The sequence below is a fragment of the Ruditapes philippinarum genome, unplaced genomic scaffold (genome assembly GCF_026571515.1).
Source record: "Ruditapes philippinarum isolate M1 unplaced genomic scaffold, ASM2657151v2 ctg2724_1_1_1_1, whole genome shotgun sequence".
NCBI classification, from domain to species: Eukaryota; Metazoa; Mollusca; class Bivalvia; order Venerida; family Veneridae; genus Ruditapes; species Ruditapes philippinarum.
In genome coordinates, this window is record NW_026856906.1 from 141522 (window position 1) to 157792 (window position 16271).

The window sequence follows — 16271 nt, forward strand, 5'->3', positions numbered from 1 at the left end:
GTATACAGCGACATTCATTCCTTGTAAACAGCTTCTAACATTGCTCTTTTATTTAAAAAAAAATCCCAGTCATGTGATTATATATTTATAAGCAAGCAAATGATGGAATTATACAGCAATTATCTACTGATATACGGACGGTCTTAGTATGTTAGGTCGCTTCTTTATAAAATTTCTCAATAAATATGTTTTATTTTGTACCTCTACCTACCCGATGTTGATGTTTCGTTAGATGCTATATAGAGCAGAAAAAAAACAACAATTTTATACTTATTCTTTAAATAAGTAAAGAGAGAGAGAGGAAATAACACACACACTCCAAAACGACCCTTGGTATTTTTTATTTACTTTTTTTGCCACAACTCGTTGTGACATCGTATAATATAAAGATGATTTGATTTCTTTATGAAATACTAAGAATGAGGTGCCTGTACAATTTAATATAGAAATAGTTTACTATCGACCCTTTTCTTCTTAATTCATTTAGTGGATCGACGTACAGCATACAAGACTGTCTAATTGACACAAAAAGAAAAGAAAAACATTTTGACGCAGAAAGCTACATATGTGTGTCACAGTTAAGAAGGAGGCGTAATTTGTCAGGATTGTGAAGAATTAGTCAGAGAGTCCGATTTTTTCTCTCTCTGAATTCTTGTTTATGCTTCACACAATGTACTTCAAACTCCACTTTCTTTTTCTTTCTTTATATAAAAGTACATATTGAAGCAAAAAAAAAACATATCATAAATTTATAGAGTTTATAGCAATTAAACTCTTCTTTATTAGTTATCTATCTTCATACATCTTTATTACCTTCAATATTTAAGAACACAATAAATAAATTTGCATTTTTGGCAGCAGTTAAACATTGACACGAAAGTAACATACGTTTTATTTCATTTAATAAAAAAGTAGCGAAAAACTAACGCGTTGTCATTATCGGTAAGGTGTAATGCTCGTTCCACGAGCTCGTTATTTAGAGCACGAAAGTCACGCGCATAATCTTGTTAAATATTTTATCCAGTTTCACAGAGAACGAATCAATCAATGTCTCAGAAGTTCGGTCATGAAAAATCATTGCTGAAAGAAATAGAAATCAAAGATGTAGGCAAATGGGACATTAATATTATCATCATCTTACATCACTTCACCCTGTTTGTAATAACATTGCTCCTTAACTGTCAAATTTGTACTTAAATATTTCAAAATGGTATTTTTTTTACTAAAACTCAACTGTCTCTGTTTGATTTAATTTCTTTATAATTTATGACGGCGGAATTTTCATAAATATTTTCAAAATGTCTCTGCCATAGCCAAAAGTGAAAATTAACAATTTTAATTTCGGTCTTTATGGATGTCAAACTTTTCGAGAATGTTTAATACATTTTTCTGGTGTAAGGACTTGAAGCATAAATCTAATATGATTCTTAATGACGTGTGAATATCCTAAATTATATCTATAAATGGAAATTCTCAATTATTCTATTTTATAGCAATATGAATGTATTAAAGAATGACAACGAGGTAGAAGAATGAAAACATGCAAAAAGCTATTACGTCACTAAATTTAACATAACAATTGTCCTGTAAGTGAAAGTGCAATTCTCTTATAACTAGGCCAACAAATAGAGAAATGTAGATACATTGTCACAGAAGATATATATACTCCAGAATAGGTCCTGTGTATGAAATAATCTCCATTTAACGTAGAAAGTCTAAGAACGGTTACAGTTAATGGGGGATTTTCATGTTTTACAGTTTTATTTATCTATTTCATTTAATTATGTTCCTGTTTTTTGTCTTTACAGCGAGCCGGGAGGCAGCTTTTACTCACGCTATATCGGCGGCCGGGGTAGTCCATGCTATCAGCCGGTCGTGCCGCGAGGGGGAGCTGGGCAGCTGTGGGTGTAGTAGGGCCATGAGGCCGAAAGATTTAAATAGAGACTTTATATGGGGAGGCTGCGGAGACAATATAGAATACGGGTATAGATTTGCTAAAGCGTTTGTTGACGTCAGAGAGCGGGAAAAGAATCATCCAAGGCATTCAGACGCTTTATCACGCATGTTGATGAATTTACATAATAACGAAGCGGGAAGAAGAGTAAGTTTATTTTTCTTCATTCTTATAAGAAATATTATGCTAATATTTAAAACAAAACAAGCTAAGATATGTAACTCATTTACAAGTTCAAAAAGGTCTTATTCATCTGTTTTCCTTGACAAGTTTAATTGCATTTAAACATAAGTTAAAGCTGAATCTATTTAAACATTGTTGAAGGATTACACCAGACATGTTTGAAAGAGAAAACGACATCTTGCAAAGTTAACAAATATTGTAATATCATAATTATAAATTAGTCATTTACAAATCTGGAAACAATGTGATCCCTCGGAAGCATTAATCACAACAAAATAACATGAAAATGGCAGACTCGGTTTGACTGAGTTTGTAATGAGGGATAATGAACAAGTGCAACATGCTTCACGCCCCCTAGCACCGGCTTGAGCGGTTTTTGCAACATCTTTTAATAATCAGATTGGATTCTTCTTCTTTTTTTCCTTCTTCTTCTTCTTCTTCTTCTTCATCATCATCATCATCTTCTACTTCTTCTTCTCTTTATTCTTCTTTTGCTTCTTCTCTTCCTTCTTCTTCTTCTTCTTTTCCTTCTTCTTCTTCTTCTTCTTCTTCTTCTTTTACTTCTTCTTGTTTTACTTGAATAAAACACGGTACACCTATGTGATCGACTGCACAACAAAATAAAAAAGAAGGAATTTGCAACATTAACTATTATCTGCTAAAAATGAAATCCGTTCAATAAAAATGCCAAAATGGTTGTAAAGTATAAACGTAGACAGTGTCGATACGGAGAACTTTACCTTTGTATAATTTACTGTCAATAACAGTCAAAGAGTCGGATGTTTTATTTCAATGCTGCACATTCCAAAATACATAATTAATTTCCTTGAACTCAAATAACATTTTTTTTCAAGGGTACGGTAATGCGTTTACTTAATATCAATCATTTATTTTATAGGATTAAAAAACATTTAAACACTGTTAGCGGTTATTCATTCAATTTTATTCTCATTAACAATCATGTTTTTACATTTATCTACACCGAAGGAATTTTTTTCCTAAATTGTTACCTTAGAACAATCGCACACACATAGAAGAAATCAACTGATATTTTGCTGAAAACATGTAAAATTATCGCTGCATCAGTTAAAAGTTTAACACCTCAAGCATTCTTTGATAATATATTTAATATTAATGTTTCTTTCCTACTTGAGTTCGAGTATTTCTCGGAACACTTTGGAGTATCATTAATACTGTTATACCGGAGATGTTAATAAACGTGCACCGGAATTTAGAGAGGCTTGCTAGCTAATGAGAATATAAGATGTTCAAACCTAATTTTTGTAAAGACACATTTAACATTAACCACTTAATTGGGCAATGAATATTTGAATATAACTTCAGAGAAACAGCGGCGAATTAAACCATACGAAAATCTGTGAAATGCCACATTTGAATATTTATACCATTGGCTAAAATAAATGAAAATTGATTAATTTACGCAAACGAAAAGAAACTGCAAGAGTTTTGATTGAAAATAATAAGGTTTAGTTTAATGAAAATCAAGGTTATAAACATTACAAGGAATTGTCTACTGTAGATATGCAAGTGTGTAGGTAATATTTAAACAGATGCGATAAATAAAAACCCCGAAATAGTTATAAAATACAATTCAAAAGTTTAATGCATAAGGCATGAGTGTTCAATGCAGAAAGCATGTATAACAATAATCTAGTTGAGAATAAATAAATTATTATAAAAGTATTTGAAAAACAACGAATTGTAATTAATTAATGTGATAATTACACTACATGCGTACAGTAAGTAAAGTAGAATATATCAAGTGAATAATAAGGCCTGTTAAAATGATTTATTTAGCTCGTGGAGCCTGGAGAATCCGTTTGGCACCGTATCTTACCATAGTTTAGATGATTATTGTAAAAACATAACAGCATCCGAGCGGAAAGTTAGTGGTGAAATCAGTACAATTTAGGTGTTTTGGGATACACAACAGTTCGAAACATGGATTCTGGCATTCCAAATACAATATACAGCTGTCAATTTGCTCGGCTGATTTCAAATGCATGTCTCAGACTCCGTACAAGTGCTGGAATGTCTTGATAAAAAGTAAAAGTGATTAAAACCCCTCAAGGGAAACAAGATTGTGTATTACTCTTATCAAATTATAGCAGGATACGATATAAAAAAATTGAGATATGTTCATAAATTACACATTTCTCGATATTAGAGGCGTCATTTTCTAGATTTCTCATCTTTTATATAAAAAAAGTTTCCTAAATAAAGCGTATTTATACATTGAGGTGAGACTTAATGAATTCATTGTTCTGGCTTGTTTGACCATCATAATGTAACCATTTTATACATTCAAATAGTATGCTTCTTTTTGTGACTTGCACGCCTTATCTCGCAAGCCATACAGGCTCTTTTACCGTATAAAAATTACCTAAAGCAAGATCACAGGAAAAATTGTTTTTGATTTTATATTGTCAGGCAAAACCCTGAAAGCAAATTTCTTGCAAATATTTTACTTGATTACACTTCATGAGAGAGCCCGACTTGCATTACACACGCACTTCTGCTTACTCCACGAAGCAGCAAATACCCTGTTTTTAAATCTTTGTATTTTAGAACGTATTGGTTGTATTACCCTGTCATTTACAAATATTCAAGCGGACAATGGGTTATAATTTAACTATAATTACCCGCAGTAAATGACAGGTTAAAATAAGTAATATTTGGTCATAAATACGTTTTTAACAATCTCGTTCGCAGATAATTGTATATTAGAAATTAATTATATGGGTGGGGAACGGAATAACTTGAATGGAATACTTCTACTTTTCATACATACCTCCATTACTTCCGCCAGGTTTTCTTAAAATGAATTCGACGTGACAGTGTCCTTTTTTCTTCGTTCAATAAATCAACAGCAAAAAAGATATTTGATCTATTAACATGTCTTCGGTATAATGAACGTTGAAAGATTAACTTATTTACTATTACTTATAGATAAATTAGTTTGTAATGTAAGTACACAAAATAATTAGCAAGTACGTAATCATTTTTCTCTCTTTCATATTTTTAAATCTACAAAATATCTAAGAATAAAACAGTTAGGTCATTGTTGCACTTAAGGAAAAGTTATAAAATTTAGTTACAACAGGTCTTTAGGTACAACGTAGTTTTATCTTAAACTGCCGGATAAGCAAAGATTTATTTTTGAACAAAAACAAAGCACATCTAACAAAGTGTAAACAAACAAAAAAACAAAAACCATTGAGCAAATGTAAAGAAAGTTAAAAGAAAATATCTATCCTTTATAGTGACTTACATAAACCGACTACTGTACTGTAATCAAAGAGAACATTCTAAGTCTGTTTGACCGCAAATATTCAAATATCTTTATACGATTGTTCATTTACACGCCCTGCTTAAAACAGAAAGTGTTAAAAGGAAATCTTAATTCTTTTTTTTTTTCAGTGTTAATGGTGTCTGAAGTTGGCCACCTTAAGAAACGACTTATGTCTCATTTAAACAAAAAAGTTCGCCAATAAGGCGACACAATTATCGTAATAATCTCCTTTAATCTTATAATCCGTTCAACAGCTCTTCAAAGCTGATCAAGGGTATTTTAAGGGTGCTAAACATGCTTAAAGATAATCAAAAACTTCCGAATTAGAATATCTAATTCCCTATGATTAAGAATTACTCAATAATAAAACCTATGGTGTTTTGGATTATTGAAGTATGATATACGAACATAAGCTAACATGAAGCCAGTATCCGTTACAGATTGTTTGATTAAAACAACACGAACTATTTTTAAATATAGCTTCTTTTCTGTCTAAGCATCGGACTTCTTTTTATAATCCTATCTTCTGTTGAAACTTTTGATGAACAAAGCTGTAGAAGTATTAGTTATATTGTAAATGGCGTATATAGTTTCTGATAGAATCTACATGTTACTTTATCTGTCTAATCTATGTAAGAGACTATAATCTTCTCTTTATTCTGTAACATTTATGTATGCTTACATATTCACTACAAAGACTTTGAGCACATACTTGTGTCATGTGTAGTCCCCAGACGATGCCGCGGTGACAAGAAACGACGACCCCAGTTCATGAATAAATAATTATACTCGCATTCCTGAAAACCGTTTTTTACAGTCTCCGATGATGTAAAAACAAACCAGACACCCGTGAATGTTACAAGTTCGTTATATGCGGAACTTATTGCAGACACTTACAAGTTCGTTACAAACGGAACTTATTGCAGACACCGTATTAAGTTCTTTACAAACGGAACTTATTGCAGATATACGTAAATGTTACAAGTTTGTCATAAGCGGACCTTATTGCAAACACCGTATTAAATTCGTTTCAAGCAAAACTTATTTCAAACACCGTATTAAGTTCTTTACAAACGGAACTTATTGCAGTCACCGTATTAAATTCTTTACAAACGGAACTTATTGCAGACACTGTAACAAGTTCGTTACAAACGGAACTTATTGCAGATATACGTATATGTTACAAGTTTGTCATAAGCGGACCTTATTGCAAACACCGTATTAAATTCGTTTCAAGCAAAACTTATTTCAAACACCGTATTAAGTTCTTTACAAACGGAACTTATTGCAGTCACTGTAACAAGTTCGTTACAAACGGAACTTATTGCAGACACTGTTAACAGTTCGTTACAAGCGAAACTTTTGTAAGCACCTTTTAACTTCGTTACAAGCGAAACTTATTGCAGACACTGCAGTGAGTTCGTTACAAGCGAAACTTATTTTGAAAACACTGTATGTTGTAAAGTAATGTGATATTCATAAATTGAATAGTTGTACCGGTGTTATTTCGTTGATATATTTATTGAATGATTTACAGACATGGATTTTAGTTATTTTTGCTATCCTATAAATTCTACCCGTGTTTTCTGTCAGTACAGACACAGGTTTTGTCTGCTATAGATCACAATCATAGACACACGTGTCATTGCACACGACCACAGCTGTATGTAAAACACCGCTAATGAAATCCCAAAAACCCAGTACAGAGGTATCAAATGTGTACAATCTATGGTCCAATATTGAAATGATTACATAGATCATTTAACAATAAAAATTGTCGAAAGTGCTAAATAGGAATGTGTCACATGATAGACATAGTCTTGTCTGTAATGCACACCTTACTAACAGGTGTTTAACTCTCAGTTTATTGTTTTAATTTTTCGGCCTTCTATTACGCCAATATTGAATGACTGCCGGTGAAAATGATATGGACATAAATCTTGATTTGGTAGTGTTTACAAGTAACATAGTTGAATTTGCTGATCTTTCTAATGAGTTTATCCACACGTTGGTTTATAAGTGGTAAACCCATCTAGGGGGTAAACCAAACGCGTAGTGCAAGAAACATGAAAAACGTGCACGCAAATTACATTAAGTTAAATCTGTTTGGATATTAAAGTTTTAATTGACCCCGTGCTATCAGATAGGATTGTTTGTAAGCTATCTAGGAGGGTGACTTTTTGACTTTTTAATTTTTTGGTTTTGTGCATTAGATGCACCTGCAATGCATTCACGTCGCTTCCATTAATGTTTAATCATTAACACCTATCAAATCGTTATGTGAAGGTTATAAAGTCATTGCAAAAATATTCGTTTCGTTATTGAGTTACTCTGTATTTAATTGTTTACTTTAAACTTAATGGAAATCTCAAATATTTACTTGCGGTTTTAGTACTAGATTGTCACTGTGGTATAATACGGAATATTTGTCAGATGTTAGATTAAGATTTTAACACCGGGGTCATACAAAGATTTGGAGGGTTTTAATGTCACAAAGTCGACAAATGATAGCAACATTAAAATCATTAAATTATAAGATGATAATCTAAAATATGTATTTAATATTTTATCTGTAGATCATTCCTAGATATTGATAACACGTGTGAAAATAAAATTAAAACGGCTGAATGAACGTTATTGGTGATAGAAGGTTTAACACCTGCAAAACATACAGTCCTGAAAATAAAATAATATTTTGTCCCTAAATCAAATTAATATGTCATATTTGTTAAGTATAAAATGGGAATAAATCTTGCACTTACATTTCATCATGTAAGAAAGAACTATTATTTTATCAAAGTATGAATTGTCAATATGGTTTGATTGTCGTTATTCAAAATGAAAACTAGTCCAGAAACGTTGCAATTTTGAAAGTATTGACATAAAAATGAATCTCATTTTAAAGAAAAAAAAAGTAAAAACTATAAACAGTTCATTTGCACTAGATTTTTTATTCTTACCAATCCAAAACGCATCATGAATTTGAGTTTACATTAATTGCAGAAATAAAAATAAAGGTTTTCATGAATTTGTCAGTTCGATATCTAATAAATGTTGTAAGAGAAGTGTAAATACAAATTGTATTTTCAAACAAACATGACAAAGTACAATTTGTAAACATGTGCATTAAGATCATTTTTTGGGCCGCATAAAATTTGCTGTTCCGTTGATTGCAAATCACACATATCATAAAAATCTTCAGATTTCAAACGTTTTTTTTTACTGAGAGTATATCATTGACATAATGGTTAAAGTAACACCCCCTGTGTTAATTTCAAGTGGAAGTAAGGGTATCTAAAGATGTTAAGGGGTTTATTATGCGAGAGGTGGGGCATCGTAACCACAATAGTTTAATTTCTACATTCAGTTTTATTGAATATTTATTAATATTTAAAAATGTTTTCATACATTACTGTTTGATGTGGAAAACCATCCTAACAGCTTAACGACTTTTTGGGGGCTTGATTTAATCTGTATATACCACATTCTATATCTTGTGAAACACCTATCTCAAGTGAGAAGCTTTGTCAGCCATTTTTATGCTCTTCAGGCGAAAGAATCTTAACAATAATGCATTGCGTTTCCGGATAATTCATACAATGTATTAGATCGCCACCATATCGCAGCTGCATCTGAATATTATCTATTTACTGTAAATGCATTTTGTCTATGAAAATGTCATAAATGCTCTTATATTTGAGGTTTTATTAGGCTGTTTGTGTTTTGCTGTATTATAGAGGACCCCCAGCGTTGTAATGACACTCTCTTTATCTCGTCAAACTTTCGTCTGCTGGTCGTCTGCTGCTACTGGTTTTTGTCACGTGCTCTATGTTATCTATTTTTAGTATCTGCAGCTTGAAGATATACGTATTGAAGTGTTACTACTGCTCACAATTTTATTAATATTTAATGACTTTTATGGTCTCTGAATCAAAGTAATTGTACGCGAGATATTAGCACGAAATGTTTTTTTACTAGGCTTATATTCCTTTCCGATTGTTATCAGAATTTTAACCTGATACATTACAATTTTAAAGTCATCTAATAATTATTATTTTAAAAAATATAATAAAACAAAATACATGAAAGATTAAATTTTACTTTGAAGAAAATATTATAATACTGTATTAATTGAATTTATTCCGATTTTTACCTGGAGTGTTCATTTTTTTGCGTTAGAAATTGATAGAAACACAAAGATTAATAAATTAGAAATCAATACAGGGAAAAAACGCCTTTTCTACCCATGACTTGCATAATCAGCTGTTATATAACCATACAGTGTTTAAATATTTGTATTTCTAGATTTTTATCGTTATTGGCAATATATGCCGTCGATTCTATAGAACTATTTGTTGAGTATATTACGGTGTTATAAAGCAATATGCAGTTTCTGTCGGCTGATAGCGCACCTGTTAATAAATGAACGCCGCTGCTACTTCATTCACAATTCGCCCTGAAGCATCAGTAGCAGACGACTTTTTGAACGCAAGCTTGGCGTCGTTTCTCGCGAGCATAATTGATGATCCTAAACTTCATAGGCAAACTTATAATTCTTTCATAGTCCAATTTTTAGATCAAATATGTACTAAGCGCATATTTCTTTTATACCCGATCATTTAAAGTATACCTTAATGTTAATGCGATATTTTTTATATTCTGTAACGGATATGAATGTTTCACAAGCGAGTTTACAGAAAATGGAATTTCTTTTCTGTCTTATTGAGAAACAACGTAATTTGCATTCAGCAGGTGTAATAAGATCTTTAATAAGAACTGGATAAAGCCATCTTTACAATTAAGACGATTGTATTAAGAGGTAAACAATTCTGAAAAAGTGATTCTGAAATGATAAAAATATTATTTTTTAAAATTTCTCTTGGATTACATCATATATCATGTAGAACATCAATAGCGTCAGATTAAATAATGACACGCCCTAGTCTTGACAGGAATCCATGCAACTTTCAATCAATCGATGAAAAACAATAAAATAATAATAATAAACTTCATGCACAATAATTCTATAATAATAGTGAGCGCTTGGCGTCGATTGTTCCGCTCCGCAATGCCATGATTTACAGGTACTTGAGCCTGATTAATTAAAACTGTACACAGTGGTACGATTTAATTCGTGTACCATACTGTCTGGGATAACCATGGGTAATCATGTCATATCGAACGTTTCAAACTATGCCTTCTTTATACAACAATTGTATCATCAGATTCAATTTGAACTATTATTCGTCAATAATGAAATACTTGCTATTTAAGTTTTCTACACTTGTTTTTTTTAAAGCCATCAAATATGTCTATGTCAGATCATGATGTGAAAGGCACAGTGTCAATTTTCATATCATTTATGTCGTAAACAGTTTTTTATGTTGACATGCCGTGTACCCTATCTATCCATCAACAATTTTTTTGTTACATAATTACACTTAAAATGTTACTATATCAGATTCCTAACAAAAACCTTAAACAGATATTGTAGTAGTAGTTAGCTGTAACAACAATACCTTACTGTCCCTCCATGTCGTTCTCATTCACATTATGCGTATTTAACAAATTAATCTTTTTGCTATTTGATATTCATTAGGTTGATTTTTACTTCTTTCCGTTGAAATAGCTCGTGTCGCTTTTACAGCTATTAGTTGTAGAGTCGATGGGTTTTTATCATAAATCACAAACAGGTCTCAAATCATTTCGTTCCCCTATATCTAATTACTAGATGATTGATGAGCTAAAGAGCAAAAGAACTTTCTCTATTAGTTGTAAAAATTAACTAACATTCCAAAACATCAATTTACATGATTGACACATTTAAATAAATTTCAAAATAGGTAATATTTTTTTTTTTACAAAAAAATAGCTTTTTTAGAATTTGTAAGTATGCATTAACGGTTATCGCATCATTTTTTTAACTTATATAGAAAATAATTAGAATAAGGAAAGGTTGTAAATTGTCATTCTTGAAAAAAAAATGTAACCGTGACATTTTAGAAAATAAATTTATTCATAAAGCTGTATATAATATATATGGTTCTGTTATCTTTTCGTGTCATCATTATATTATGAAATAGGGCGGTAATTTTCGGTATTTGTGCGTTATATAGTGTTACAATGTTAAATTGACTGTGGAACATTGGCCACATATACAGGACAGGGATAAAATGCAAATACACGTTCGCCATATCAAGAATGTATAAAATAGTCTGTCTCTATTGAGTTTCTGTCTCGTGGCATACTTCTCCTTCATTCTTTAGCTCATTTTTGTCTCTCTAACTATATAATAACACTATCCATAAATTAAATCACGTGGTCTCTCCGTTGTTTCTATAAATAGATATTCATCGTCAGAACTGAATGTCTCAGACGCTTAAATTGTTTCTAATCAAGTTAATTTGTTTACGCATGCGTGAACATTTTTTGTTGGACAATTCTATGGACATATTGCCCGAGTACGTCTGTTGATATTTCTGTTCAATAATTACAATAATTTGAAATCCAAGATCTCAACAAATCCAAAAATAGAAACACGTCGAATAAGATGCAATTACCAGGCTATTACAATAATCACGTGCGTGATTTATTGCAGTCTTTTGAGCATGTTTAACCTCATAGCATTTCAAAATAAATTACTTGTAATCTTTACGCGAAACTAATAATGCATAATAATTGTAGCTCAATTTCAATTAACATATAATAAGAAAAAAGCCTTCCTAATATAGTAAAATCTATCTAAATTCAGTAGATAATGGGGGCTACTTTTGTAAACAAAATTCAACAGCTGCTGTTTTCCATTCATGAATATAAAAAATGGTAAATTGGTAATAGATGATGATTCATAGCCTTAAAACCACCATGATATATAACGACAGAAAAATTATATTAAATTTCATAATTGTAGAAAATTGAACAGATCTGCAAAACTGCGTAAATAGAACTTGTTTACAATAGGGTTAAAGTTACAAGTTTTGAAATAATTACCCTGTTTAAAATACCACAAGTTTCCTTTGAGTGTAAAGAAATCTATTCCTGACCTTTACTTTGCAGAAACCGGAAGTAATTGGCCTTTGCCACCAGTGAAGAGCTAAGTCAGCCTTAACATCCATGCAGGCAGACTATACTCACTGGTGGCAGCTCCATTTCTTGAATTTGCTAAAACTTTGAAAGGACTGGTCCAAAAACAAAAAAAAACAAACACAAGTCCGTTTTAAAAATAAAGCAAGTTCGAAGTTAAAAATAAAATGGACAAATGCGAAAAAGGTTATTTGATTTTTACAAATAAATTAATGGACTCGCAGGCTTTTTATGTGAATTTGTTACAACTGCACACGGTATTGACGAAAACACTGTTACACATTACTTCTTTAACTTTTAAAAATAAATTTCTAAATTTCAAAACATGTTATATTTCATTATAAACGTTTAAATTTTAATTTAACTGTAGGAAAGGTAAGACCGAAAACAAAATACACAACAGTCTCAAATGCTTTCATGTTCGCGTTAATTTATTCTAAATTTTTAAAAAAGCTTATTTATCGATGAATTTAGCTTTCCCTTTTACAAATTCAAGAACTTTAGACCGAAATGTTTTATATTGAAATGAATTTCAATAACATATGTTTGTTCAATGCTATCAAACAGAATTAATCTGATTTAAATATTCATCCCTAGTTTTTATTAATAGTATTGTAGGGGGATTTATTTGATATCGACATACATTCATTGATATTAGCTATTCTAAACTTCTCATCGTGTTTGCATTCCATGTGTGAATCTTTTTACCCTCTAATGATGATGTCAAATTCTATTTACAATAACACCTATTGAAAGTGACTGATATCCTATACATAAAAATATAAGTAATATATAAGTTAATGTTATTTTAATGAATCTGTACACGAAATGGTATAGTACCTCCCACCTTGGTATCTAACAAATTCTTAATTAGTGTGGCAAAACCAACCATACATTCATACAAAACAGGCCCAGCAAAACCTTCTCCTCGTGATGCATTCTCAAGAGCAAACCATTCAAATAAAAGAGGCTTTTTTGTCAGTTTAGAATAACTATCTCATGTCATTTCGTGTAAATTTATTTCAATAAAACCATTAGAACAAGAATATGACATAAAATTGTACAATGAGACGAACGCTTTTTATACAAACATTACAAGATAAAAGCAAAAAAAAAAAAGAAAAAAGAAATGAAATATAAACCAGGTTATTTTTCATTTTGCCCTAAAATAAGTATGTAAAATAAGTATGTTCCCTTTTATTGGGGGAACGTACATATTACTAAGTTAATTTTCCTTCTAAGTTTAACTTATAGTTCTTTAAAAAAAACAGCAACAACGGCAACAATAACAACAATAATAGTCAATAACGTACGAGATTTTTTAATAGTCCATGGATTTCTACGAAAATTTTGGTATAATATTGTAAAATATGATACTTTAGCCATGTATTTTTAATTTTTGAATTTACTAATTATTTCTAAATTAAACAGTTATCTCTTTTCTTCTTCGACAACCCTCGTATAGTCAATTTATAAAAATATTGTTAATTTTAAAGCTTATATATAAAACGTTAATTGGGACATGTAATAGACAATGATGTTATAATATAGTTATATGTTGATTTATGTAGAGGTGATCAGTCAATTGTGATCTACCGTGAGGGTGACGTGTTCTGTAATTAGTACTAACTGATATTGCCATTTATTATGGTGACAAAATATAAATTATACCTAATATATTATATGGGTCAGTTATAAACTTATATATTATATTTGTGAAGAGTAGACAATGAACAGACAGGTCTCTATTGTTTTAAAATAACCATAGTGTCAATATTTGAATATGTAACTATACACATGATGATTTATTAGTACTGGCTTCGGACATTTTGGTGATTTAACCGTAAAATGATATATTGAATAAGCAAAGTATAATAAATAAACGGTGACATATTTCAAAGTGATAAATGAAATAATTATCAATCATCATCAAGATGTGAGATACCATTGTTGTAATTGATTTAAAAGACAAAATTTATGAACAAGAGCAGCAACAAATTTTTGTAGCGTTTTTGTACATTTTGTTGGTGATAAAATCTCGCCAGACATGACAGAGTTATCTCCCCCTGCCTGCAGGCAAACAGAACGAAATATTTCCTAAGTATTTGACACATTTGCTGTTTCGCACGTTCAATTGCTGATTATATAGATATTATTTCTAATTTATTGATGACAACTAAAGATTAAACAGTAACTATGTAAAAAAATATTTTCTTTTGAAAGAATGTAGAACTGTTTATACTTTTAAGTGTAAAATATACAAATATACATCTTATTGAAATATACCGATATGTTCATTTTCAGTTTCTTAATTAATTGTTATTCATCAGTACAAAAAGAACCCAGGTGGGCACCGCCTATGAACACCAAGCTATTAATATTTAAACAAGATCAAATAAAGGTACACACTCTCTACCATATTACAAGATAAATTACAATGTATGTACAAAATAGAAACTTCAATCATTCACTGTATTACGTGGATATTATTAACCGCGAACAAAATGAGTAAATACTTAAATATCATTTCATTTTCACTTCATAAGACTCCGAAATTAGCAGATAAAAGTGTGTAATGAGCTAAAACATTAACAAAAATGCGAAACTAAAATTACTGGCTTTACAAATTACAGAAATTAGCATATCATGTGATATCTACACGCCATGAGGGTGAAACATGTCGTTGTGATGCAGTTATCAAACCATCTAAATCATCTAGGGGTATTAAATTATCATTAGGGAAGTATAGAACCCCAGGCTTCTTACCCATGGCATCGTATTGTTTTTGTTATACACGCGATGTAGCAATTATTTGATATGAAATCAACTTGATTCCTAATTTAAAATATTTCTAGGATTGTTTTGAGTATGGGAATGTACTAATTTATGAATATTTAGCTGTAATCATTCGCACTCTTGAGCCGGCAGATATTTTGTATTACAATGTATGTGTGCAGTTATATATGTACCAATACCGCGCCGGACAAATTTATGGCGTCATTTTCTGTAACGTAAAAACGTTCAAAACGTAAAAAACGTCAGTAGTGCGACGATTCTTAAAGATGTCAACAGTTATACATTGTGTATTAGAAATGGTAAAACTACGTCAGAATAATCTGAATAATATCTATGACAATATTTTACGACCAGCTCGGGTCCTTTCACCCGTACCGTCACATTTTTATAATATAACACATTTGAGACACCTATTACAAAACATTTCGAAACCACACAATAAAATATTTCATATGTGATCTGCTTTAGCATGTTATGAAAAATATTGGACTCTTTTTCTTGTACATCTACCTCTAATAGAGAAGAATATTAACCTTTCTAACATAAAAAAACTATTTTATTCGGCATTTTATGAACAAATTCCGACATAAAACCAGTCGCTGATTAAGTGGGAGTCAAACTTCAATTTTATAAAAAGCAAAATCAGCATCGATAGAACAATGTTCTATTCTTCTTTCTAACAGTTGTTTCACGGTCATATACTTTATACAACAAAAATAAACTTAAAACTCAAAGGAAGAAAATATATAAAACAATGATATAAACGTTCATGTGAGTGTATTAATGCTATAAACTGGTTTAATGGGCACTTTTAAAAATATCAATAATAACTTAGTTTTTACACTTCAAAAGAATGTGTTTCACAAATGTTGTATTAATCCAGCATAAAAATCAAAAGGTATTTGTGATATTTTTTCACGTTAAATTAACGGTTTTAGCATA

The 16271-nt window shown here is 30.7% G+C and overlaps 1 protein-coding gene across 2 annotated transcripts in view; it reads left to right on the forward strand.

The window, feature by feature from the left end:
- Positions 1-16271, forward strand: part of LOC132748104 (protein Wnt-5a-like) — a 40958-nt gene that overhangs the window by 19254 nt on the left and 5433 nt on the right. For both annotated transcript variants that reach the window (XM_060737655.1, XM_060737654.1), the window contains one exon: positions 1809-2101. In XM_060737655.1, the coding sequence (XP_060593638.1) occupies positions 1809-2101 (293 nt within the window). The remainder of the gene's footprint in view (positions 1-1808; positions 2102-16271) is intronic.